This window comes from Zootoca vivipara, chromosome 14, assembly GCF_965207765.1.
Source record: "Zootoca vivipara chromosome 14, rZooViv2.hap1.1, whole genome shotgun sequence".
In the NCBI taxonomy this organism is placed as follows: Eukaryota; Metazoa; Chordata; class Lepidosauria; order Squamata; family Lacertidae; genus Zootoca; species Zootoca vivipara.
This window is the reverse complement of record NC_142597.1, coordinates 43,358,379-43,384,675: the sequence shown is the minus strand read 5'-3', so window position 1 is coordinate 43,384,675 and position 26,297 is coordinate 43,358,379. Positions and strand designations below refer to the sequence as shown.

The window sequence follows — 26,297 nt, the reverse complement described above, 5'->3', positions numbered from 1 at the left end:
GGTCTGGGTCGAAGTAAAATACTGTAAAAAAATTCCTTCAGTAGCACCTTAAAGACCAACTAAGTTTTTATTTTGGTATGAGCTTTCGTGTGCATGCACACTTCTTCAGATATCTGAAGAAGTATCTGAAGAAGTGTGCATGTATCTGAATGTATTCTTCAGTATCTGAAGAAGTATTCTTTGGCATGTATTCTTCAGTATCTGAAGAAGTGTGCATGCACACGAAAGCTCATACCAAAATAAAAACTTAGTTGGTCTTTAAGGTGCTACTGAAGGAATTTTTTTATTAAGCTATAGCCTGTTTAGCCTGTTTAGCTATAGCCTGTTTAGCTTATACGTAAACCTGGCACTGTCTGTTAATTTAAAAGATGCACTTGTGGATGAGTGAATGGAACAAATTATGAAAAGAAGCAGGAGACATGTGCGTGTGAAGTAATTTATACAAGCACTTAGAGCAAGGGGGGAAGGTGAAGGGCTTCATGTGACCCATTTGCATTGCCTTGATGGACGGAAGCACTTGATTGACGCTCAGCAACTCCCAAGGCCTGTTTACGAGGACTTCAAGCCACCAGAGCGCATGTGATACCGTTAGAAGGTCATGTGCTTGTCAGGGCAGGCCTGTGAAAAATGGATTTGTGGTTTGTGCGTCTGAATCTTCTACTTCCCTCCCCACCGAAAGCTTGCTTTGAATGCATCCTCCTTTTGAAGAAGAACGGGGAATCTGCCCGACTCTTAACGCTCCCCTTCTCAACTAGCAGATTTGCACACCGAAGCAAACTTATTGGGAGGGGGGCTGTGTGGGTGTGGGTGTTTGCACATCTCATAGAATCTGTTTAAAGAAAAAGAAGCAGAGTTAGAAGGGAACCCCAAGGCTCATCTAGTCTAACCCCCTGCAATGGAGGACTCACAGCTGAAGAAATTTTGACAGGTGGTCACCCAACCTCTGTTTAAAAACCTCCAATGAAATGAGGATTTACCACCTCGGAAGGTGGTGGACTCTCCTTCATTGGAGGTCTGGAGTAGCATTTTTAATTTATTTTATTTCTTTATATATTTAATTGCACACCTACATTCCACCTCCTCCAAAAGCTCAGGGCAGTGAATGTCTCTCCCCCCCTTCACAACAACCCTGTGAGGTAGGCCAGGCTGAGAATGGTTGCCCAGTGACCAGGGAATTTGAACCCTGGTCTCCCTACTAGGCAGTGTGCTGCATTGCCTTTTGCCAAGCATGTTGAGGTAAGATGGCAACCCTTGGTCTAGGATTGCCAACTGATCAGAGAGAGCGAGAGAGATACCAGGCCTGCTCCTCTGCCTTTAAGAACAAGCTTGATCTGCAAGCAAAAAGAGTACAAAGCGAAGGATCGTTGCCGGCTATAACAGTTGCAGAGGAAAGCTGCTTTTTGAGGTGGTGAAAAACGTGGCATTCCTACAATGAGGTGAATTGCCTACTAGTTGGCAATAGAAACAAAACAGGCCTCTGCTGTAATTTACACAGACGGGCACAGAGAAAAGCTAGAACATCACACCCACCGTACCTCTTATCTGACAATATTTATCTACCACTTAATCAGCAACAACAAAACCCTCTAAAGCGGAATGCATTTGTGGTTTAACCTGCTTTGGGCAGAGGAACGTGGGCTGGTGTGAAAAGTTGGCAACCAACCCTCAGTGTGGTCTCCTAGCTTGAAAGGCTACTCAATGCTTGTGGCTGTATGTGTATGGTGAGCATGAGTATGTGAATTATTTTTATTTAGTTTTTGTTTGTGCCATATATAGAGGGGGGGGGCTTATCTTGACCAAAAACAAAATGGCGCCCAAGGCCATTATTTCCCTCCCTTTCGCAACTTTCCCTCACGGACCACGTCGCCTTCAATCCCCGCCCCCCGCCCGCCTGTTCCTTCTCTCCCGGGAGCGCGCGGGGGGACTCTTTTCCCTCTTCCTCTGATTTCCCCTCCGCCCGCTTCTCAATGCCGGCGGAGGGAGACAAGAAGACTTGCGCCTGCGCGATACGTCCTATAAGAGCGGCTGCACCGCGCGGAGGCTTCGGCAGTCGTAGCCGGACGCCGGCGGGGCAGGGAGGACTATCGGCGGCGGAAGACGCGAGTGGGGCGGCGGGCAGCGGCCTGAGGAGAAGACAGGATTTCTCTCTTCCCCGTCCCTTTATCCCTTTCACCCCCACCCGGAAATATCTGTGGCCCAGGACTAGAAAGAGCCCGACCCCTTTATTTCGACCCGTTTTAGGGTCTATTGCCTTGACTTTTATTTTTGTGGGGGTGGGAAAGAGGTTTAGGAAGACCTTCAGGCCGGTAACGAGGTGTGGGGGCACAATGTAAGAAGGCCGTGATGAGGGACCCCTGAGGGGGGGCCTAAGCCCTCTCCCCCCAATTCCCCATTCCCAGTTTACAGGCCTTCAGTATTTATCTCTATCCGCCGCCCCCCATTAAAAAGGGTTGGTATGCTTTCCACCATCCCCCCTTAAAAGGTTTATATATATATATATATAAAACCAAAACAACCAACAGCAGCAGAATTCACCTTTCTCCCGATCACCACTCAGGGATAGGCCTCTCCCCCTTCCCCTTTTTTAATTAGGGAAAGAAATAGGTATCTTAATTGCTCACCCATTTTTAAGGGGGGTCTCTGTATTCTATATAATTTACCCCAGGATACAATTCATTCTTCCCACCCTCATTTAGATTGTGACTGCCCTTTTAAAATTCCTTTATTATGTGGAACCCCATTTGGGCATGTTTTTAAATTGTGGTCCCCTTTCTTTTCAAGGGTCTTTGATTTTGTTTCTCCCTCCACCTTTTTAGGCTTTATTTCTCCCCTCCCCCCAAAAAAACCTTAGATAAGCCCTCTTCTCTTCATATTTAAACAAACCATTAAAGGTGCTAACACCCCCTTTTGTTTCTGAAGCCTTAAAACTCACCTGTGCCACCTTTACCCAGCGACCTGTGCTTGCACGTCTCTGGCCTTTATTATTACATTAGTAATTAGTAATAATAATTTATATAGGGCCCAAAGGAACCTAAATGCTTACTCTTCCCTTCTGTGGTCCCTCTTGCCTCTTCTCCCCTTCAGAGGAGGAGGATTGATCTCCCCGTCCTCCTTTCCTTCCTTTTCCCCATGCCAGAAAACGCTCATCGCCTTTGGGACGCCGGAGCAGCCAGCCAGTATCCCCCGACCCCCTTCGTCTGGGGACCCCCGGCCTGTGCCTCCCCAAGCAACATGCCCACAGCTGCCTCCCGTCCTTGGGGGCGGACAGGAGGAAGGGAGACGGACAGACCCACCCTAGTCAACCTGCTTGGTGCCTCATCTTTTTCTTGCTCCCCTCCACAGCCTGGGTTGCTGATGTGAGCTTAATATTTTTAAAAAGCCTTTGCTGTGGTGGCCCCTTCTCCCCAGCTGGTCTCTATCCTCCCTGCCCGTTGGGCTTCATGCCCCCTTGAAGGAGGATGGAGGTGGTGGGAGACTTTGAATATAGCAAGAAGGACCTCATAGGACATGGAGCGTTCGCTGTGGTCTTTAAAGGTCGCCACCGCAAGGTAAATCAAGCAGGGTAGGGTGGCGGACTCCCCCCCCTCCCTTTTCCTCTTATCCCATCTCTTGGCTGGTTATACAACCATCTCCTTCCCTTCCTCTCTCTCTGTGTATCTGTTTTTGTTTGTCTGCATGACTTGTTTGAGGAGGAGGTGATATTTGGAATAAGTCAAGGGCTCAGTCCGCAAGCAGCTCTGCTTCAGCATCTCCCTTTTTCTCTACCTTTTGATCTGTTTTGTTTCTCCTATGGCCATCCTCCTTGTTGACATCAGCTAGCCTGTTCTGGAGAGTCAGCTGAGGTCAGGTGTTTTCTAAAGCAGTGCTTTTTCGGGGTGGGGGTGGGGGGCGTGGAATGTGGATGTGGCTCCTCCGCCTTTTTATTCTAAAGTTCACCGCCTGTTTGTTTTTATTTCAAAGCAGAGCAGAGATGGTGGTTGTGGTGATGTCAGCCTGTTATTATGGGTTCCTTCTCGTTTCTCGCTTGTTTAGTTGCAATTGCATAGAAAGGTTTCAGCAAGGTAAACTGTTTAAAAATTCAGGGTGGAATGCCTCTTTCCTTTCTCTGCCCGCCCCCCTTTTCTCATACTTGTAAATCTCTCAGAGTGCAGGGGCAGCAGAGACCAGTCTTACTCCCTCCCCCCTCCCCCCATTCAGTAACTGCAGAGCTAATGGGAAACTGTCTCTCTTCAGATTGGTAAAGATTTCTTAAATGTCACCACTCACAGCCTCGCTGCCCTTTATAATGGGAAGCTTTGCTGGCCATCAGCCCCCCCCTTTACTTTATTCTCTTTACTTTATTTAATTCTGCTCGCACTGTGCCATGTCTAGTTGTGACCTCAGGACCTCAATAACCCCTTTACGTAACCCCAGTAACTTGACCTAAAGCTTATAATTCCCCCCCCCTTTGCTACAAGCTTATCTAGCTTTGGACCTTTGGCAAGTTGATGTTTCCCTTGCTTCAGTTCTGTAAAAAGAGCACATGGATTACCTACCTTGTCCTAACAAAAAGAGGGACATTTTCAGCAGGGGCATCTCAACTATGGAATATACTGTAGTGTCTGTCCAGAGGGGTTCATCTGCTACCTTCTCTGTGATTTTTCAGAGCCATGTGGAGGCATTATAATTCACCCAAGCTTTTCAGTTGTGTTCTAAATCTGGACTTTTTTTGGTGTCTCTTCTGGAAAAAATTTGTTTCTTCTATAACTTTTGTTTTTGTTGATTTAATTCAGATACAGTGTATGTTCAGTATTGTCTTAATTAGGAATTTTTATTAATATTAAAGGTAAAGGGACCCCTGACTGTCGTGACCAACTCTGGGGTTGCGGCGCTCATCTCACATTATTGGCCAAGGGAGCCGGCGTACAGCTTCCAGGTCACGTGGCCAGCATGACAAAGCTGCTTCTGGGGAACCAAAGCAGCTAACGGAAACTCCGTTTACCTTCCCGTTGTAGCGGTACCTATTTATCTACTTGCACTTTGACGTGCTTTTGAACTGCTAGGTTGGCGGGAGCTGGGACCGAGCAATGTGAATTCGAACCGCCGACCTTCTGATTGGCAAGCCCTAGGCCCTGTCATTTAACCCACAGTGCCACCCATGTCCCACATTTATTAATAGGTGGCTGCATAATTCAAGAAAAAAACACTAACAAATGAGAGCAAGAGGGTTCCTTGTTGCCCATCCTTCCCCACCTTTTGTCAAATTTCTCCCATTGAAAAGGAGATGGTGGTAAGCTCCTTAGGTCAGGAGTTCACTTATGTTTTGCAAAGCATTATGTAGATAAAAACAACAACAAAGCAACCATTTTCCAGGGCAAAAATGTCTTCTAGGCAGTTGTCAATAATTTGAGGGTACTGTACTTTTAAATTAACTTTACTCAAACTTGACACCTCCCCACAGAGCATGCATTATCTTTCTTGCCTTCTTAAGTGGTCTGTTTTTCCTATTTGGCACCTCCCAGAACAGTTTGTGACTCAAAAGATGACAGCATTGACTGACTGAAACACAACAAAAAGCTGTTGCATAACTGAAATGCAAAGTTTATAAGGGGGTGGGGAGATTTGAAAATTGAGTCAGGCACTTGTGTTGTGAGATGATCAGTTTACATTTGGGATTACCCTCAATCTTTTCAATATCTTTAGTCCATTGGAAACAGATTTCCACTTCTCTGTACTAAAGTATATGAAGAGCCTTGAAATTTATAGTCATTTGTGATTCAGAATATTCAATTTGCTTATGTAGTGACTGCTTTTGCACATGACTCTAAGCTGTGTCTAGCCTAGAGGTGGTTTCTTCAGACTGGTGAAACCACCCTGGCATGTTTCAACTATGGCTTGGCATTATGTCCACATTCAACAGTCTTGCTTAACCAGGGTTTATTAGGCCACCCCAGATGCTTGTCAAGCTTACAGAGGCACAATGCAAGAGCAGCTGAAAAAAAACCCCAAGGTTTGGAGAAACAAACCACTGCTTGTTTGCTTGTCTCTGAGAGGGCTTGTGGTTTGTTGGAAAACAACAGCAAGCAAGATAGGGCACAGCAGTTAAATGCAAATGCAACCATTGGAGGTGGAAACTGACAAAAGGGAATGGGAATCATTGAATTAGTGGAATTATAGGCACCCACAGGCCCTGTTTTAATCCAGAGTATGGTAGGAACTACTGTCAAGGGGAAGTTCTCATTGCCCACTACTTCCACTCTTGGAGGCAGAATGCTTGTGAATAGCAGTTGCTGTGAAACAAAGGGGTGAGTGCTGTTGTTAATTCCTGCTTGTGGACTTCACATATGTGTCTGTTTAGTCACTGTGAGAACAAGATGCTGGACGGGCCACTGGCTTGGTCCAGCAGGCTTTTATGTTCCTATGACTGGAAAATATTGATGCCCCAAATCTCGGGGTGGGGGTTGGGAAGTAGGCAGGACCAGGACCCCAGGTGTCCTCCTCATCCCAAGCAGTTTCCAGCCACCTTTGCCATGTCTCTGAGATGGCAACTGGGGGTTCAAGTTGGTGTTCCAAAGGGGACTGGATTTGTCCCTGGAGCCTCCAGTTGCTGGCCTGCTACTTGGAGTAAATAAGAGCTCATTGGCAAGGGCCAAGGTGCCAACTTCCTATTGCCCCATCATTCTCTTTAAACTACTTATGTTGACCACTCTTAAAGACAGGAAACCCCAACATAGCCATTGACAGGCTAGGGCTGATGGGAGTTAGTAATCCGAAACCTCTGGAGGGCATCAGGTTGAGGATGACTGGTCTAGAGAATTTTTTTTTTTAAAGAAGCACATCTTAGGGTCATTGGGCTGCTTAACACAAAAAAATCAGGATACTTGTTTGGATTTAAAACACTTTTTTTTGTTCTTTTCAGAAAACTGACTGGGAAGTGGCCATCAAAAGCATCAACAAGAAGAACTTGTCGAAATCTCAGCTCCTCCTCGGGAAAGAAATAAAAATTTTAAAGGTATGGTTTGTGATACTCTTCCAAACTTCAGCCTTCCTGCAAGGTTTCCTCAGAGGACAGGTGAGAAACTTAATCCACATATCTAGATAGTCATAGTTCCAGCATTTTATGTCTTCCTGCAAAGGCCGAGATTTGGAGGGTTTTCAAATAATGCATGGGGATTCTCCGTCTGTAGAAATTGACAAATCCACTAATAATAATAATAATTTATTATTTCTACCCCGCCCATCTGGCTGGGTTTCCCCAGCCACTCTGGGCGGCTTCCAACCGAATATTAAAACAGTACAGCATTAAACATTAAAACCTTCCCTAAACAGGGCCGCCTTCAGTTGTCTTCTAAAAGTAAAATAGTTACTTATTGCCTTGACATCTGCTGGGAGGGCGCTCCACAGGACGGGTGCCACTACCGAGAAGGCCCTCTGTCTGGTTCCCTGTAACCTCACTTCTCGCAATGAGGGAACCGCCAGAAGGCTCTCGGTGCTGGATCTCAGTGTCTGGGCTGAATGGTGGTGACTGGTGTGAAGTGCTTGAATATTGCCATGCCTCAGCTCTTTGATTTTTCTTTCTGTGTAAGAAAGATGCGGGGCTTGCCGATCGTAAGGTCGGCAGTTCGAATCCCTGCAACGGGGTGAGCTCCCGTTGCTCGGTCCCAGCTCCTGCCAACCTAGCAGTTCGAAAGCACATCAAAGTGCAAGTAGATAAATAGGTACCGCTTTGGCGGGAAGGTAAACGGTGTTTCAGTGTCCTGCTCTGGTTCGCCAGAAGCGGCTTTGTCATGCTGGCCACATGACCTGGAAGCTGTACGCCGGCTCCCTCGGCCAATAGAGCGAGATGACCACCGCAACCCTAGAGCTGGTCATGACTGGACCTAATGGTCAGGGGTCCCTTTACAGTAAAAGCACAAATTTCAGCATCTGTGTTTATGAATTACTAAAAAGAATGAAAATTTGTAGAGATAGGTGTTGCTTTTTTAGTACACAGGCAATGACATCAGCTTCCTAATAATTGTTTGTTTTATTAATATCTGCTAGTTCCTAGTCTTTCATAGTTTGCAAGGATACACTCAGAAGTTTGTCTGGGTGAATGGTACTTGATGCTGAAATCTCAGAAGCCCAAATGTTATCTGAGGATGCAGGCTCTAATGCTTTATTATTCTGCCATATCCCATGACAAACATAAGTATAATTATGCCAAATAAGCAAATATATACAAACTACCCTTGTTGTTGTTGTTATTATTTAAGAGAATTCAGGGTTTCTTGGTGCAGAATTCAAGTTTACTTGGGGCAGAAGACTTAGAGTTTCTCTACCAGGGGGCATTGTTTTAATTGTACTGATTTTTCTAAAGCTCCTCCCACAGTGGACTTGGAATGCTGTGGGTGGCAGCTTCTGGAGGGGTGTGTAATTTTCACACTTGCTTCTGCCATTTGGCTGACCTGGCCCTTTTTAGGGTAACTGATTCAAAAGGAACAATGTGTGATCTGTCTCATGGGGATTGCGAAATAGAGATGTTAGAGAGAGAGGTTATTCAGCAGCACAGAGGCCCCAACTTCTTACTTACTGGGGTACTTTTATTTGATTCCCAAATCAGAACTTGGAACATGGAAGGTTGCTTAATAGCGGATCAGACCGTTGTTCCATTTAGCTCTGTATTGTCTGCTGTCCAGGGCCTTGCCCATCATCACCTTCACCTGAACTCTTTTAACTTGTGATTTCAGGATTAAAACTGGAATCTCCTGTCTGCAGAGCAGGTGCTCTACCAGTTAACAGTAGCCCCTCAGCAGAGGTTATGCTCCCTCCACCCTTAAGGTCTTGTGCTGTTGCTTCCCCTCTTAACTTGATACCCCCTCCCCAAAGTCACACAATTTCCAGTGCAGTGAAATTTGGCACTGTTGTCTTTGCTGGTGCCAGACAGCACCTGCAGGATTTTTTTTCTTGTACCTAGCACTCTCCTGTTTTTTAACACACTTGTGTCTATTATCACCCACACAGGTTTTTCTGTTCACATTCAGCAATACTGCGACCTCTTGGAAATCTTTTCAGTGAAAAACTCATCCTTCCCCCAGCACGATGCTCTTCCAGATGTTTTAGACTACACTTCCTGTCAGCCCCAATTGGAGTTGTAGTCCCAAACATCTGGAGGGTTTGGTGTTGGAGGAAGACTGACCTAGCTAATTAGATCATTCCACATATGTCACCTTGTGTGCTCTCTTGATACCTCTTTTTGACACTACCAGGAATTCAAACATTTCAGCTATTCTGAGCATGTTGTCAAGCAACTCAGCTTCATTACCCCTTCTTTGGTAAACATGAGCAGTGCCTGGGCTATGGAGGACAGCACCTTTTTCATGAAGTGCAGCAGGGTTCTCCTACCACAAATATTTTAAATAATAAATGTGTTTCTTGTTTTACAATAAATTTGAGAAGTGTTTTCCTCCAAAATGTCCCCACATGGTTAGGAATCATTTTCCCTCGACCCCAAAAACAGCTGGAGACCCAAGTATGGGAAGCACTATTCTACAACAACTAGCAGCGACTCTCCAAGGTTTCAGGTGGGGAACATTCCCAGCCTACCTGGAGATGTTGGCAGTTGACCCTGAGATTCTTTGCATGTGAATTAGGTGATTATTGGCACTTCCCCGAAAAAACCCGCAGGATTCCAGTCCTTGTGGTTTAAAATTAAGAACTGGTTTTAGAAGGAACATAGGAATTAGACTTATGCTGAGTCAGACTCTTGGCCCACATAGCTCAGGATTGTTGATTGTGATAGGAAGCAGCTCTCCAGGATCTCAGACTGGAAGTCTTTCCTAGTCTTGCCTGGAGATGCTGAGTTATGGACTAGGCCCCCAATTGCACTCCAGAATAGGTGGGACTATCGTTTACAAGCCAGCCCATGTGCTCTGACCCATCATGCAATGCAGGTGCTCCAGAGCCGAGCTGCAGCCCTTCCCCACTGCAGAGGTAGCAGTGGCAGGCAGAACCTCCCCTGCCAAGTTGCCGAGGTTAGTGTTAACCATAACAGGAAAACAAAATCGCAGGTTAAGTAGACACATATCAGTAATTAGAATAAAAAGAAAACATTTAAAATGATCCCACCTCGTTCACCTTGAACCATAACTGCAGCTGCCTAATCTTAGAACCAACTAAACAGCACTTTAAAAAGGGGGGGAGGAAATCACTGAGAGGCAACAGCAGCTGAAAAAACAGTAGATAAAAAGTGCCTGGTAAAAAAAGGTGGTGATTATGAGAGCCAACCTTGGCGCCAGAATGGAGAGATGCTATCCGCTCACTAGGCAGGAGGAGCAAAAGTGCACATGGGACAGTAAACCATTAACTGTGACTTCCCAGGAGAAGCAAACACAGCCAGTCTGTTTGTCTTTCCCCTGTTACAGATTCAATACACAACAAATGTAAATGTACAACATAAGCTAACAGGGAGGCAGGTTACATTTCTTCCCCCCCTGTCACAGCTTGGCAGGAGAGGTCACATATCTTTTATAGTTTACAGGGAGGGGTTTGCTTGTACATTTCTTCCACATCACGATGCTATATTACTGACCTTCACATCACTTGTGATGCTGCCCTAACTGAACTGGGATGATCTCTTCAAGTGCCTCTCTTCTTTTTTCTAGGAACTTCAGCACGAGAACATTGTAGCTCTCTATGATGTCCAGGTGAGTTTGTTCTCCAGCCTGTTGGACCTGGCTGTATTTTTTTATGATAATAATTGTGCATGTAACAGCTTCCCAAGGAGTTGCTGTGTTTGGCTTCCTGAAGGAAACACAACACAACAGGGGGTCTTTTTGGTACCTTCTAATGACTGAATAACCTAGAAGCTGTCTGTGGACAAACACTGGCTCCCTCAGCCTATAGAGCGAGATGAGCGCCACAACCCCAGAGTCATCCAGGGGTACCTTTACCTAAAGACTGATAGGCTTATTATGGCAAAGGTGAGGAGTCTCAGTCCCCTTTCTCTGATTTTCGAGACTCTCTTCAGACCCCACTCCTCAGTGGCCCTGTCCTTGACTCTCCTTGATTGCCTTTTCCTGTAATGTGTCCTTGAGTTGTGAAAATGTCTCTTTAGAAGGCTCTGGACTTTATGGGGCTGAAATGCAGGCTACAGTATGTAAGTAACAGTCACATCTGTCCACTTCTGCCTCTGGCCCTGCCCACAACTTGCTTGCGGCCCCATGAAGGTTCCCTTGTGTGCGAATGCGGCCCTCAGGATGAAAAAGGTTCCCTTCCCCTGCATTACAGCATCGACTTCATTTGGACAAGAAACCTGACTGATGTGGAAGAAAATGTCCTGCCAGTTACAGGAAAAATCCCAGCATTATTTGGTTCTGCGCGGGAAGACTATCTTAGAGATGAGCACCTTCTAAAGTGCGTCTGATCCCACGGGCTGCAGCATTCTGGGAACAGGAGTGGGCTGTTTCCGATGGGGGTCACTAGGGAGCAGGAAGAGCTTCACTTTGTTCTCGCTGGTGTCTGGACTAGGTGTTGAGCTCATTGTGCCAGCAGCTCTCCTTTTTGTTTATAAATAAGGCTTCTGATGGATGGGTAGGATAGATGATTTAATTTTGGTTGCATCCTTTTTTCAGTGCACTCTTAGAGGCATGGATTTCACTAGGGTCTCCTGCCCTTCCTAAGGGGCAGCTGGAGTGAATGAACATGGCTATTAAATAGTGTCTTAGCTCATTTCTTCCCTCCTGTATGGCTTGCATGCCCAGAGTCTCTGTGTCTGCTTGTCAGAGTGAAAAGGTCATTAGTGCAAAGTACCCTGGACACTGCATGTGTGTCTGCCTCATGTTCCCTTAAGAGGAAATGTGTGCTGCCTCCTGAGGCTTGTGATGGTCAGATGCAACTATTGTTAAGACCTGTGGTTCCCAACAAGTGGTCCGCGGACCCCCAGGGGTCCGCGAGCTATGCCAGAGGGGTCCGCAAGATCACCTCCCCATGGCGGCGGGCACGCTGGCGCGGAGCTCCTAAAGTCAACCAACGTGCCAGCGCCGCCAAATCAGCCCGACTGAACTCTCGCTTGGCCGACTGAACTCTCGCGATGGGGGCTGAGATCTCAGCCCCCTCGCGAGGGGGGAGTTCCCGCCTCCGTCATAACCAGGCTGACCAATCGGGTCAGCCGGGAAGCGGGGCTTCCCCTCTTTTAAACTAGCTGGGAGGCGGAGGGTGTGCGCGTGCGGGCCAAGGCATCGGCGAAGGAGGCGGTTTAGGGCTCGAGGTTGCTGCAGCGCAGCAGATTGCACTCGCCCCAGTTCGTTACTTGGCTTGCCTGCTTTCTTTCCCTACAGGTCGGTGCTCCCGGGAGCAGTCTCAAGCTGCCGGGCGCCTTGCCGTGTTTCGCCTCTACATCGCGCGCGCCCCACTTCTTCCGGCAGGGAGTTCGGGCTGCAGCGGTAGCCCGAAGGACCCTACAGAAGGAGTCTATCAGGGTTCCTGGGGCGTCTGCAGCGTTGCCATCGTCTGCAGGACCGGGGCTTTGGGAGCCCGCATAGGTTGCAGGATCGAGGCGGCTGCCTCTCCCCAACGTACTACTGCCTCTCGATCCCAGTCCACGCTGGGGGCCAGCTGAGCCTGGAAACAGAAGAGTGGTTGGCCAGGACCATTCCCCAGTATACCGCGCTCCGCCGGGGATCTCCCTGGCTTCCACGTGAGTTTTGCCGTGGTTGCGAGCATCTGCCTCTCCCCCTTCCATCAGCTGAGAACGGTGTGGGGGTTTGTGTGTCCCTTGTTCTATCTGCCGGTGGCCCTGTGTTTTATCTACAAGCTAGGGTCTAATTGCTTGGTTGCCGGGAAAACGTGGGGGCCGCCATTTTAAATCTGCCCACGTGCTTGGCGCCGATTTGTGCGTGGCTTCGGCACAAAAAAGTTGTGTATAAGATGCTATAATGATCATTAGGCAAAAAGTGATCTGTTTTCCTTATCTGTACTTTAAAAGAAACTATGGCATTAATTACCGTATTTACTCGAGTCTAACACACCATCAAATCTAATGTGCACCTCAATTTTCAGAACCTTGAAACCCAAAAAAGTATTTGTGGTGAATGTAAATGTGCGATCAAATCTAACACTAACCTTAATTTTCGCAATGTAATTTGGCTGAAATGGTGAGCATTAGATTCGAGTAAACACAGTACATATTTTTGTCATATTTTCCTTCAGAAAATGCATTTCTAAATGTATTTTATATCAGAAGTGACATATATTTTCCTTCCATTTGCAACCACATATCGGTGTGAGCAAGCATTTTCTTCCATGTGTTTCATGAAAAACAAGTATAGGAATCGGCTCGACATGCAGTCAGATTTCAGAGTGAAAGTTTCAAGTTTGGAACCTAATATTTAAGAAATAATGGACTCAAAGGACAGATTTAACTCATCTCATTAAGAACTGAAAATTAAAACTAACTGTATACTGATTGAGTACTCTGTTGTAACTATAAAAAAACGTATTAAAAAGACTCTTAATTTGGCTCTCACTTTTAATTTTAGGATTAGGAATTAATGGGGGTCCTTGTCACAATAGCGGCTCGATGAGGGGTCCTCGAGAAAATTTTGTTGGGAACCCCTGGTTAAGACGATAAGTGTTTACTCAGAGGTTGATAGCTTCTGGTTCCTTGTGTGCTTCCTGGGCACTGTCTTGTTGGTACAGAAATGCAGAAATGATGTTCCTGTTCAAGAGGCAGGTGGAGGGAGCTTGTCCTGGAAACAGCAACATGTTCTAGGGCTCCCCTCTCCTGCAACATGCCAGCTGTGGCCTTTGTGTAAAACTGAGGTGTACCTGGTTTGCTAAGCCTTTTCAGCTTCACAAAAGGAAGCGGAATGAAGCTTCTAGCTGGGCTGGTCACCCAGCTCTGCCTCAGCATCTTTACTTCACATAGGACTTTGCCATTTGCTGGTGTGCTTTTCCCATCAGCCTCAGCTGGCATGGCCATATCATGCTGGGGCTGATGGGAGCATGAGCATGCTGGCTGGGGCTGCCAGCAGTTGTAGTCCAAAACATCTGAATAGCACCAGGCGAATGAAGGCTGCCTTAATTTTTATTTTTCCATGAATATAAGCAGGAGAAGATAACTCTGGGCTGCTTATATTGCCTGTTGTGTATGGGGTTAGCACCTGCTCCTGAAACCAAATGTAAAGAGATTGACTGAAGCTGCATGGCAGCAGAAAAAGACACTCAAGCTGGACTATCCCATTTTCTCTCCCCTCCTCCAAAAAAACCACTACAGGATCAGCTAGGGTCACATCTATCCCATACATTTAAAGCACATGGCTTCCCCCAGAGAATCCTGGGAACTGTAGTTTACCTTTCACAGAGCTATAATTTCCAGCACCCTTAACAAAACTTCCCAGGATTCTTTGAGAGAAGCCATGTGCTTTAAATGTATGGGGTAGATGTGATCTTACACCAATTGCCCTGTGGGGAGGATCCCGTCAGTAGTTATATTTCGATATTCCCCTGTTGCGATTTTTTTCATTATTATTACTGCATATTTTGACATTGGTTGTAAGCTGCCTGAAAATCTATCCTTAAAGGTTGGGTATAAATAATGATTTAAAAGGTTCTTTTTAATTGGTTAATAAAGCTCAACTCCAGGCTTGCTTTATCCCACAAGCTGCTTAATAAGTGCCTACTCTTGCTGCAAAGAATGCTGGCCTCAGCGTCTGCAAGCCTGCCCCACATCCCAGCCTTTACAGGTTCTATTCCATGCCTGACAAGTTCCTAAAGGGTCATAAACCCAAGTGGCAACCCAACTTAGCTTGATCATGTTTTCAGATCTCGTAGTTTAAATTTTGATTATTTATTTTTGAAATCTCATGTTCCGGATGAACAGGTGTGTTTTTCTGGAACATTGCAAGGTTGACTGTATCACCACCTTTCCTGGTCATGAACTGTTGGCTGGAAGAAACCCCTGGCACTGTGGAGACACGTCATACTTCCCAGCATGCCGGGAATTGTTTCCTGAAAATGAAATGTCACACAAGGCGGACAACTGAACAACTCATAACGGCTCTGCTTGGGGTGGGGTGAGGAGCATTGCTAATGGAAACAGACTTACCCTTTCACGAGGTGGCCAGTCAGCCATGGAAAAGCCAGTCCACATGTAATAGGTGGCAGTAGCAAACTTGCATATATATTTTTTAGCTTGGTTTCACTTGCCTCCCCAACTATCTGCCTTCTCTCACTCTCTCATACACACGTACAGTATCCTATTTCGTTTAAGGTTTCTTTAGCAGCTGCATCAGCTTAAAGCCAAAGCAGAAAACAAGAGTGTAATATGTAGCACGTAAGTGAAATGCTTCAGTGTCTTGGTTTAGGGTGCATTGAATTATGACAGCTGGCATTCGTCTCTTTGCCTGTTCAAATTTACATTTTGTCAGGAAAGAGGTTCTGCTGCCCTAGGAGCTAGGATCAGACTACCGTAGCCAGGTATTGTCTTCTCTGACTGGCTGCAGCTCTGCAAGGTCTTGGGTAGAGAAGGGTCTTTCCTAGCAGCCTCCTGCTTGGAGGCCCTTCAAAGTGGACATTCAAGGGATTGAACCTGTTATCTTCTGTGTGCCAAACAGGTGCTCTGCTCTTGTTCTGCGGTTCCTCCCACATGCACCACAGTGATTCTGTACACATACACATACATCTCCCTGCATGTAGAAAATTAGATAGGAAACTATTCTTCTCAGCATCTAATCTTCAGCTAGCATGAGTCCCAACAAGGAATCCCCCCACTTATGAATGAGCATCGTCTCAACTACTGTAATATATGGCTCAGAGTGTTCCTCCTCATCTCTTGCTTGTGGCAATTACGCCTTGGTGCAGCAGCCTACCAGAGCCTGGTGCCTTCTAGATGCTTTTAACAGCAGTTGCCAGTGAGAGCCCTGGGGCTGGTGAGCCACAAACCTTTGGCAGATGGCTGAAGAAGGCTGTTTCAGAAGGGAGCCTCGCATTTCTGGGAGCAGCTTCTCACATGGTGGAATTTAGCAGGTGTCATTTTTTTTTAAGATTTCCTCGCTATTCTGTGCTCCAGCTGTCGGTTCGACATAGGAGTGTGATAGCTGCTGATCCAATCAAGCATTTGCTGTTTAACAAAAGTGGTCCCTTCTGATCTCGCTTGTCCTCCTTGCATGGCCAGTTCTGCCCTTTCTGACTAATTCTTTGCACTTCAGTTTGAAAAATACAGCGAAGATCTGTTTCCATCTTCCGCTTGTAACAACTCTGCTTTTTCTTACATAAAGGTTGTTTGGGAGGCACCATCTTTTTTCCTGGGCTGAGCTGAACAGCTGCTAGCTTAGTAAAGTTTGCTCATGGTACCCATGAGTCTTAATGACAGGGCTGGACAAGGGAGGTGAGTGGGAAAGTAGTGTTTTCCTTCTAGCCTTGGACTTGATTTTGAAAAACTCCAGTTTGCTGGAGGAAAGGATATGTGAATGTCATACCTTTTTAAATATATTTCATGCACAGTTTTGTAAGGAAATGTAATACTTGGCAGGATGCTGCAGCTTGGCAGAGGAAATTGGTCTCTGTGAAATTTATGTGTGAGAAGAGCATTGCAGTCAACAAAAACAAGGCTTTGTGGTGCCAGACTTAAATGAAACAGCGCTTGTCACCAGCAGTAAGAAGTTTTTACAGCCTGCAAAGAATGATTATGACTCCATAGCTGGGCTTTGATTAGCTTTGTCATTATTCCCCCCCAGATCGTGCGCTTCCTGCATCCCCTTTGAGCAGCCTTTCAGGGGGAAAGCCAGGGCTAAGTGGAGAACCTCTGCTGTAGCTCCGCCCATGTTTCTCATTGTGAACCTGGGTGTGGTGGATGGAGATTCCCATGGTGCTCCTCCCCTCTTATTACCATAGGGCTCTGCCCACACTGCATTGATTCAGGTCACTTCACCACACAGTTTGGTAGAGTAAACCATACCACGTGGCTGCTTGTACCGTGTTTCTCCGAAAATAAGACACCGTCTTATATTTATTTTTCCTAAAATAAAAAAAAAAACACTATGGCTTATTTTCAGGGGATGTCTTATTATTTTCCTCCTCCTGCCGTGGACGACATTGCTGCTGCGCCTATCACTATGTCTTATTTTTGGGGTATGGCTTATATTCCTTGAATGCTTAAAAATCCTGCTGCGACTTATTTTATGGTTACGTCTTATTTTCGGAGAAACGGGGTAGATCTGCCCACCTTTTATTCTGGAAACAGGCAATTGCTAGGTCCTCCTTTGCTAAGTCCCCAATGATAGCCTGGAAATAATTCCTTTTCAACAAAATGCCTGTTCTTGTTAGAGTGATCAACTTCCACTGTCCCACACAGAATTACAGACAATGAAACAGTGATGTGTTCCGCACAGAAGAGGCAAATAGCCCCCTGCCTGGTTGCCTTGTTAAGGAAGTTTTGTATACAGGAAGAGCCCCCATATAACCCTCAATTAACAGATTGGTTTATTCTAAAATATAATAGGAGTGGCTGATACTAGTTGACCTAGGTACATCTGGTCAGGCTAGCTCAGGCATCCCCAAACTGCGGCCCTCCAGATGTTTTGGCCTACAACTCCCATGATCCCTAGCTAACAGGACCAGTGGTCGGGGAAGATGGGAATTGTAGTCCAAAACATCTGGAGGGCCGAAGTTTGGAGATGCCTGGGCTAGCTTATAACATTGGACTTAACTTCCCCTACATGGTCTAGAATCAAAGAGTGCAATGTAGAAAATAAGTATTGTCATCAGAGCTGATGTAATCAGTTGTTTGGAATAATGTAGCTTTCAGGATGCCACAGAGCAATCGCCTTCCGTTTTTGAGGACATGTCATTCATTTGTATTAACTTCAGGCAATCTAACAAAAACATGCTTCTGTTCTATAAATGTGTTCTTTTGACAGATCAGTTAACTTTGTGTTTGAAAGACTGTCCCTCTTGCAAAAGCTTCAGGTGGAAAAACTGATAACCAGATAAAACTGGAGGAGGGGAGTTGAATGTTGGCCAACACCCCCCCCCCCGCACTTAATTCTCTCCCCCTCCCCACTTAATTCTCCCTTTCCCTTCAGTGCTGAAGCTGTTTTTCAATTGACTTCCCATAGGATAGATCCCACCCACGCCATTCTATTCAAACAGCCAGCATTCATGTTTTGGGCAACTTCAAATATAAAGTGCTTTGTAGAATGAATCATACAGCCGATCTGCCTGTAGGAAACCATTCAGTTGAGGGTCTTTTTCATTTTCATTTTTATTTTAATGAATGGACCGTACCACTTATCAAGTCCTTACTGGAAAAACTCCTTAGTGCATGCAGGATAAAACCAGAATCCCTGGTTTCCATTATTTCTAAACTTCAGCCTGTGGCTTGTTGCTCCTTAGCAAACCACAATCACTAGCCAGCCTGAAGCCATTGTTTGTTGTTGGCTTGCTGATTGTGGGTTGCTAGGGAGCAACCATTAGCAGTCTTTGGCCTGAATGCAATGGGAAGCTGAGGCTTCCTGGCTTGTGCCAGGAAGGAGAACAAAGCAGATAAACCACAATAAGACCAAGCCTAGCTTAGTGTTATTTGTGAACACTGTAATTGTCAAGCAACTGATGACCTCCAAGCCAGAACAAGCCTGCAGCATGCCCCTTAGTCCACTGACTGTCTCTTCCCCAGTCCCAGCTCTTTTTTTACCTCTTTCTAGAAAGATGGGAAGAGAAGAACAAATGCACAGCCTTGTTGCCTCGAAAATATTTGCTTAATTAGGCGACTCATGAATTAAATACAAATAAATACATAAACCTTTCCTATAATACCTGTTTTGTAAAATAATAATAATTTAGAGAGTGTCACTTGTTTGATGAGCATATGTTCCCCAGTTCTTACCTTCTGGATTCCACTTGTGGAGACAGATCCTGCTTACTGGCTTCCCATTGGGGCATCTAGTTAGCTACTTTGCCAGCAGAATGCTGGGCTTGGATGTACTTTTGGTCTGATCCAGCTGCCAAGCTCTTTTGATGAGAACATCAGAAGCAATTGGAAGGTCAAGTGTAGAGGTGAACCACAAGAACATAAGAGTCTGCTGTCCGCATCTAGTCTAGCATCCTGTTCTTGTAGTGGCAAACCAGATGTCACCAGTGGGAAACACTCACGTGGGACCTGAGTGAAATAGCACTCTCCCTTCCTGTAAGTGGTATTCAGTAGCATACAGCCTCTGATCTTGGAGGCAAGAGCATAGCCATCCACGACCAGTAAAAAACACAAGTTTGTTGTGCACAGTGCGTTGGAAGATGCGCTGAGAGATTTTACCTGCTGCTCAGTTTGGTGCCCTAGCATATTAAGCTGCTGACTGGTGTCCTCACTGATTGATAGTAATAAACATAGTCCCCTCCCTAAACTCCCAGAAGTTTTAAATGCTTGGAACAAAAAAGAAAGCCTGCTCCAGGTTGATCACATTCTCATTAAATGAGCTTGTATACTTCCCTTGCAATTTTTTGTTTCACGGGCCTTGATTTGTATTAGCTGAGCTGTCTGAGCCCACAGACACCTAGAAACCTGATATTTCGCTTTCAACCAAACTCAAGAGGGGTTGATTCATCCCTTAGCCTGGCTCAAGCCAGCACTGGTGGGGGGTGGAGGAGAAAATGCAAACAGTGTTCATTCATCTGGAAATGCACCCCGGTGAATTGGTGAGCCATTAATGTCTGTGCATCGCTTGACAGTTGGAGAGCATTGCACAAAAGCAGGGCTGATAATTGCTGTTGATTTTCATGTGGTCACTCTCTGCATCTTGAGCAGCTGGAGGCTGCAGTTAATTGCATTTTGCAAGGAGCGCCTGTCCCTGTCTCAGGAGTGCAAGCAACTGAAGAAAACCCAAGGCAGACTGGGGGATGGAAAGGTGGTGGAATTATTATTATTATTATTAAGGCTATATATCAGTTGAATAAAGCATAATTGCTATAGCCATAGGTGGTCACAATATAAATACAGTAAATATATATATGTAGAGAGAGAAAGAAACCGAAAAGCAATACTCCCCTCCCCCATTTAAATCACACCCCTTCACGCATTGTAAGCTATGCAGCTGTTAAAAAATGACGGGACAAACTTCTCCCCAGTGGTGCAGTGAGCCAGAAGGTTGGGGGTTTGAGCCCACCCAGGGTTGGCTGTGGGCAGGATTGGTTGGTCTAGATCAGTGTTTCTCGACCAGTGTGCCTCCAGATGTTTTGGGACTACAACTCCCATCATCCCTAGCTAGCAAGACCAGTGGTCAGGAATGATGGGAGTTGTAGTCCCAAAACATCTGGAGGCACACTGGTTGAGAAACACTGGTCTAGATGACTCTTGAGGTCCCTTACAACTCTACAGTTCTATGATTATATACCCACTGTACTAAGTTTTTTTGGAGCACGACTTGTATTTTCTTAATTTCAAGAGCAAATTTTGAATTTTGAATACATCTCTGCCCTACAAGCAGTGTACATCTTTGGTCCAGGAAGGGGCAGGGGGATCTGTTTGGCAGGGAGTGAAGGAGACAAGTAAGGAATGTTGTGCCTGAGTTGCTAATATAAGTGGCAACTTGGCAAGATAAAGATAATAGGAGACTTTCTTAGCCTCACCAGACTCACAGATAACCTCTTCATGAAACAATAAACCCTTCTTGGCATATGATCACCCAACAGGGATCAGACCTTATTGAACCCACTGGGATAGGGAGTTCCATAAACTGAGTGCCACAACCAGGAATGCCCCGTCCTGCATTCCATATAGCCATAGTATGGCCAGTGGTGGTGGTGGGACAGAAGGCAAGGCTTTTTCTGTGGGAGACCTGAGCGAGTCCATCCAACCCCAGCACTGTCTGATTCTTCAAAGAGAGACTCAAGCGAATGCCTTTGCCCACCTCAAACATCTTTGTAAATAGAGAGGTGCTCAGATCTTCTTCCTGCAGAGTGTGTGCTCAAGCTCTGAGCCAGGCTCCCTTGGAATCATTAGCAGGAAGGGGTCTGCAGAATGAAGATACAACCAGTGTATACTCCTCAGGCAGGTTTATAATTTTAACAAATATCTCAAGAATATTCTCCCTTGGGCAAAATGTGTCTAAATATAAATATTGGGTGGGAGGAATGAAATCTTTCCTAGTTGCAGTCTTTTTCTGATTTCTTGTTTAAATCGTTAGTGTACTCAGATTTCCCAAACCTAGTAAAACAGCCCTTGTTTACAGTGGATTATGAGGCGTGTCCTAAAACTTGTACTCATTTACTTTAAGACAACCAACCAACCAACCAGGCCAACTTAAATCTCCTCACCCAGCATAATGAACGATGTGTGCCCTAAATTCACCTCACATCCCCTTGTAATGTACAGGGTAGATTCTAGGGAAGCTGTCTATATACTGTAATATTGGAAGGCCCCAAGATTTAGACATAGACCGGAAACCTGCAGTCCCTTATCTTTGCCACTCGATAAACAGCTCCATCTGTCCTTAAGTACATAGGTAGTCTTAGGCGGTAAGCTTTGCCACCTGTAGATGTCTGCAGGCTCGGCAGATATCCCATGGAAATCATCTTCTTCGGTGATCACTCGTAGCCGAGTAAGAATGTATTCCATAAACACGGTTTTAACAGTGGGTCTGTAAGTGGCTGTGGAGGCCAATTCTGTTTCCACACGTCCTTCCACAGTGGGGACATTGATTTCCAGGCGGGAGTTGATCACAGTGTGGATTTGCCACGCATGCCTTCCACTTAGCACGTTTCTCCCTTGCGTCCTGAGATCGAGTTTCTTCAAAGCCCATGACACCTTTGGTAAAGGCTGTTCTCCAACTGGAGTGCTCGCAGGCCAGTGTTTCCCAGTTGTCAGTGTTTATACTACATTTTTTTAATGCTTGTGAAGCATGGACCACTTATAAACGCCATCTCCAACTCCTCGAAAGATTCCATCAATGGTGTCTCTGAAAATTTTTACACACCACTTGGGTAGTCAGGCGAACTAATATCAGTGTACTGGAAGAAGCAAAGATCAGTGTTGAAGCAATGATTCTTCAACATCAACTTTGTTGGACTGGTCATGTTGTGCGGATGCCTGATGATCGTCTTCCAAAGCAACTACTTTATTCCAAACTTTACAATGGAAAGTGTAATGCTGGTGGTCAACAAAAGAGGTTTAAAGACTGTCTCAAGGCAAATCCCATGGAAGTATTCATTATTTGACTGGCTCATTGTCTATGTTTTGCAGGGGATTGGACTAGATGACCCTTGGGATCCCATCCATCACTATAATTCTGTCTCCTCACATTGGGAATTGCCATATGCTAGGTTAGACTATTCATCCATCCCCAGTACTGTCTACTCTGACTGTCAGCAGCTCTGTGTATATGTGTGTTTTTCTAGCAGAGAGGGATTCTTCCCCATTGCTTGATCCCTCGCGCTCTTTCTAACTGGAGGCTGACTGGCAGCTTCTACATGCAATGCCATGTGTTCTACCCGCTGAGCTGCGATCGCATTCAATCCCAGTTGAATGTGCAGCCTCCGCTGTCCCCCTGTGAGCCCGTATTCTGTGCAGGGATATGCCATGGCAACACATGTTTTGAGGGAGCGTTCCCATAACTGGCATGAATTTATGCCTTGGTACTGCATGTCAATCATCTTGGCACGTCAGCTGGAGCAGCCACAGCCGCAGTCGTTTTTTGGCGGGCAGTTAGGAGTCTTGAAACTGTCTGTGGCTGGCAGCCAGCTTGGTAGGAAAAACTGACGATGTGGATCGCTTTTTATCCCTGGTGAAGTGGACCAGAAGTGCCTGAGATGTTTCTCCTTTTGAGTACAGTGTGGTTTATGCCTTTTTTTTGTCAAGGCGGAGCATCCTGTTGGATGTGGAGGGGTTTTTTGTGTGTGTGAACAGTGCTGTATAAATAATGGTAAACAAAGAAGGCGCTGCACCCTTAGGAGTTCATAGAAATGCCACCCGTGAGGAACAGAAAGAGGGAAGGAACCAATACTGTCAGCTCAGCTTATGTATACTGGGACGGTCCTTTTGTTTAGATCACCCCTGTAGTTAAATTCAACAACTGTGTGCATCATTTTTCCTCATTGTAACAACACACTTTTTGTTTTGCAAGACGTACCCTAGGTTTGCCATGTGGGGCAAGCCGCCTTCTACCTGGTGCCCTCCAGATGTTTGGGGCTATAACCTTTTTTCAAATTATGCATAGCATGGAGAAAGTGGCTAGAGAAATGTTTTTGCTCCCTCTCTCATACTAGAACAATTGGGCATCCAGTGAAGTTCAGTGCTGGACAATTCAGGACAGATAAAAGAAAGTACTACTTCATGCAGAGCATAGTTAGACTATGTGGAACTTGCTTCCACAGCAGGGCCACCACTTTGGATGACTTTAAGAGGATTGAACAAATCCATAGAGGATAAGGCTATCGATGACTAGAGCTGGGCAATACCTGGTTTTCGACATTGTGATATATCACCAGCCAAACATACAGTATTACAATGTCTGAAATAAGGATGGAGATATGTAGAGCAGGCATTGGAAATCGCTTCTGCACCTGGACATGCACAGAAGTGATTTCTGGCGTCTGGGCATGCCCAGACACTGTTTTTGCTGAAGCATATCATTTGAGAACCAATTATGGGCCTTGCTTGTGTTCAGTCCTGGTGAGAACCCAGGCACATGGCTTTTACGCGAAGAGAATACTGCAACTTCTCTGTTGCAGGGAAGAACCATTGTTCGGTGGAGGAGCACATGCTGTGCATGCAGAAGATCCAGCACGTCCAGATAGGGCTGGGAATTCCACCTTGTTTGTTGCCAATCCATGCAGTCCTGACACAGAAGGGAGCATCTTCCTGTACTGGCAAAGCACACCTGCAGCCTTGCCCATTGTGTTTTGGTGAAGCTGCGTGCAATTCAACATTCTGATCTGGGTAATACTGAACAACTCTCCTGAAAACTGTTTCCAAGGCAGCTGTGAATGAGTTTAGTCAGAAAGAAGAAAAGAGGCTAAGAGAGTGTGCTGTTAAAAAGAAAAGTGAACCCCTTGTCCTAAATATTAGTTACTGGTATGAGTGAATGCATCTTCCTCTCAGATTTAATGGATTGGTCTCCTGATAAAAGTCCCATAAGTTTACTGCTGGGAAGATGTTTGGGCCAAGGGCAGTTTGGACAGGATGCATCTACTCCAAGCAAGCAAGCAGAGTAACTAGGAGGAATCCTTTCATTCAATCATCTACTGATTTCCGCCTCTATCCATATTCGTATGAGCCAGCCTTCCAATCCCCGAGGATATCTGCTTTCCTAGAAATTTCCCTTTCTTCGCAGGAAGTCTTGCGAAGTAAACAGCTTGAATCCTGGAACAACACTCTTCCATCGCTTCAGAGAGGTTGTTTGAAGGACTTGCCCAGCCCCTCTTCTGTCCAGCCAGTTCTTGCATGGCTCCTCTTTTCTTTCCAGGAAAACAGAATAATGTAAACTGGGTGCGGCACTACCCGAGGATGGGCGTGCGGCGACAGGGAATCTGTTGCTCCTTGGAGGCCATGCGAGGACAGAGAAAATTTGGCTCCCTCTCTGGTGCCTTCGGGCCTCTACCACCAGTGCTATTCAGTGAAAGCTTTGACTGGTTCAGCTGTGATAGCCAGCAGACAGGCTCCTCTCCCCTGATCTGATACTTCCCTTGGCTGTCTTCCCATGGAGAGGAGTGGTAGCTTGCCATTGTTCACACAGTCACAGCACCCTGGAGTAACAGCAAAAGTGTGTGCATTTGAGGGGGGGAGACACCCTCTGTGGTAACCGCTGGTGGCATAAGTGAATCAGACTGGCTGTATTGAGGAGGCACAGAGCTGCAATCCCAAAATTTGCCAAGAAAATAACCAACTGATACTGGCAGTTGACCCAAATGAACTGCGGGACAGGAAAAAGAATGGCATCTGGGTAAGATGCAAGGCATTCTGGGATGTAGTTTGAGTAAGACCATTCTATACATGTGGCTATTATTAGTCCCAAGTGCCACTCGCCCTGCTTGGCTAAATCCTGGCACAGTCTCAGGGATGTCTTTTCCCAGCCCTGTCTCCTTGCAGTCTGTGCCAGGGGTCACAGCTGGGACCACTTTCTGTGACGCCTGTGTTTTCCATTTGAGCTGGGAATTCTTCCTAGCCATCAGAAGGAAGGGGAGAGTGTGGTCAGGCCTGGTCTAGGCCCTTGGGAGACCATAGCAGTCCCATTACATTGCTTTACCTCTTCTCAACCCTCTTGCTGTTCCAGCAGTATCCCCCCCTTTTTTTTTGTTGGGCCCCTCTAAGCTTTTTTAGCACCGTCTGAAATCTGTCCTCTCTTTTTAGCACGCTTGTTGCCATAATTATAACGTCCAGGTTCATAGATTTGATGGGTTTGGGGCTTTGATAGAATTGTAGGGTTGGAAAGGGAACCCACTGTTTATCTACTCCACCCCCCTGCAATGTGCAGTTCCTTGAAATATAGCGTCTTGCCGGTGAAAAGTTGCTAGTAAGCAAAGAATGTTGCTGGGTCAGCCAGGCTGCCAGAAAAGTAGACTTTTAAGAACACAGGAAGGGCCCGGCTGCTGGATCAGGCCAAGGGCCCATCTAGTCCAACATCCTGTTTTTGCAACGGCTTATCAGAAGCCCCTGTGAATCCGACAAGAAGGACAAGAACGCAGTAGCCCTCTTCTTTGCCAAAGCTGCTGCATTTCCACATCCCACAGGTGAGCGCTCAAGTGAGTCTGCAACCATAGTCTCCCAACTATAGTCTTCCTTAGCCAAATGGTTCACTCCCCACAGTGCTTGCTGCTGCCTCCCCCCACCCCCCACTGCAATACAGAAATGTCACATGCAGTGTTATAAGCTCACTCTGTGTGGAAGAACCAGTACCACTTCTGGTGGCGGTGGCAACTTTGTCTCTGTCCGCATGACCCTCCTAACTGCTGGGCTGTTGATCTGGCTGTGTTTGGGCTGCCCAGGGTGGGAGATGGGGCTGGTGTTCATAGTGTTAGGCCTGGCTTGCTGACCTCCTAACTGCTGGGCTGTAGCTTTAGCTGGGTTGGGGTGGAGGGGAAGACATGGACTCGGTACATGCATGTTCATTGTGTGTGTGGGGGGGTTCTGTATGTCTGTCTGAGGAGACAATGGAGTGCACCTCTGGTGGTGAAGTCAAATCTCTGCCTTAGCAGCACTGCAAGCCTAGGCAGTGTGTATCGAAGTCCTGGACTGCCCAGACGACAAGACCTGCCTCTTGGCCTCGCTGATGTGGTCCAAAGGAAAGTAGAGCAGTATGTTGGATACCTGCTTGGCTGCCAGAGTTTCCAGAAGAAGGCGTACATGGCATCTTAGG

The 26,297-nt window shown here is 46.2% G+C and overlaps 1 protein-coding gene across 3 annotated transcripts in view; it reads left to right on the top strand.

Moving 5' to 3' along the window:
* Positions 1-1,895: 1,895 nt before the first annotated feature.
* Positions 1,896-26,297, top strand: part of ULK2 (unc-51 like autophagy activating kinase 2) — a 74,638-nt gene continuing 50,236 nt past the window's right edge. The window contains exons 1-3 of one of the 3 annotated variants that reach the window (XM_035138909.3): positions 1,896-3,548; positions 6,899-6,991; positions 10,623-10,664. In XM_035138909.3, coding sequence (XP_034994800.3) covers positions 3,459-3,548; positions 6,899-6,991; positions 10,623-10,664 — 225 coding nt within the window. In that variant the 5' untranslated portion in view covers positions 1,896-3,458. Of the gene's footprint in view, positions 3,549-5,144; positions 6,285-6,898; positions 6,992-10,622; positions 10,665-12,296; positions 12,656-26,297 lie in introns of those variants that run through there. The other 2 variants (XM_035138910.3, XM_060268347.2) reach the window with 2 other exon arrangements.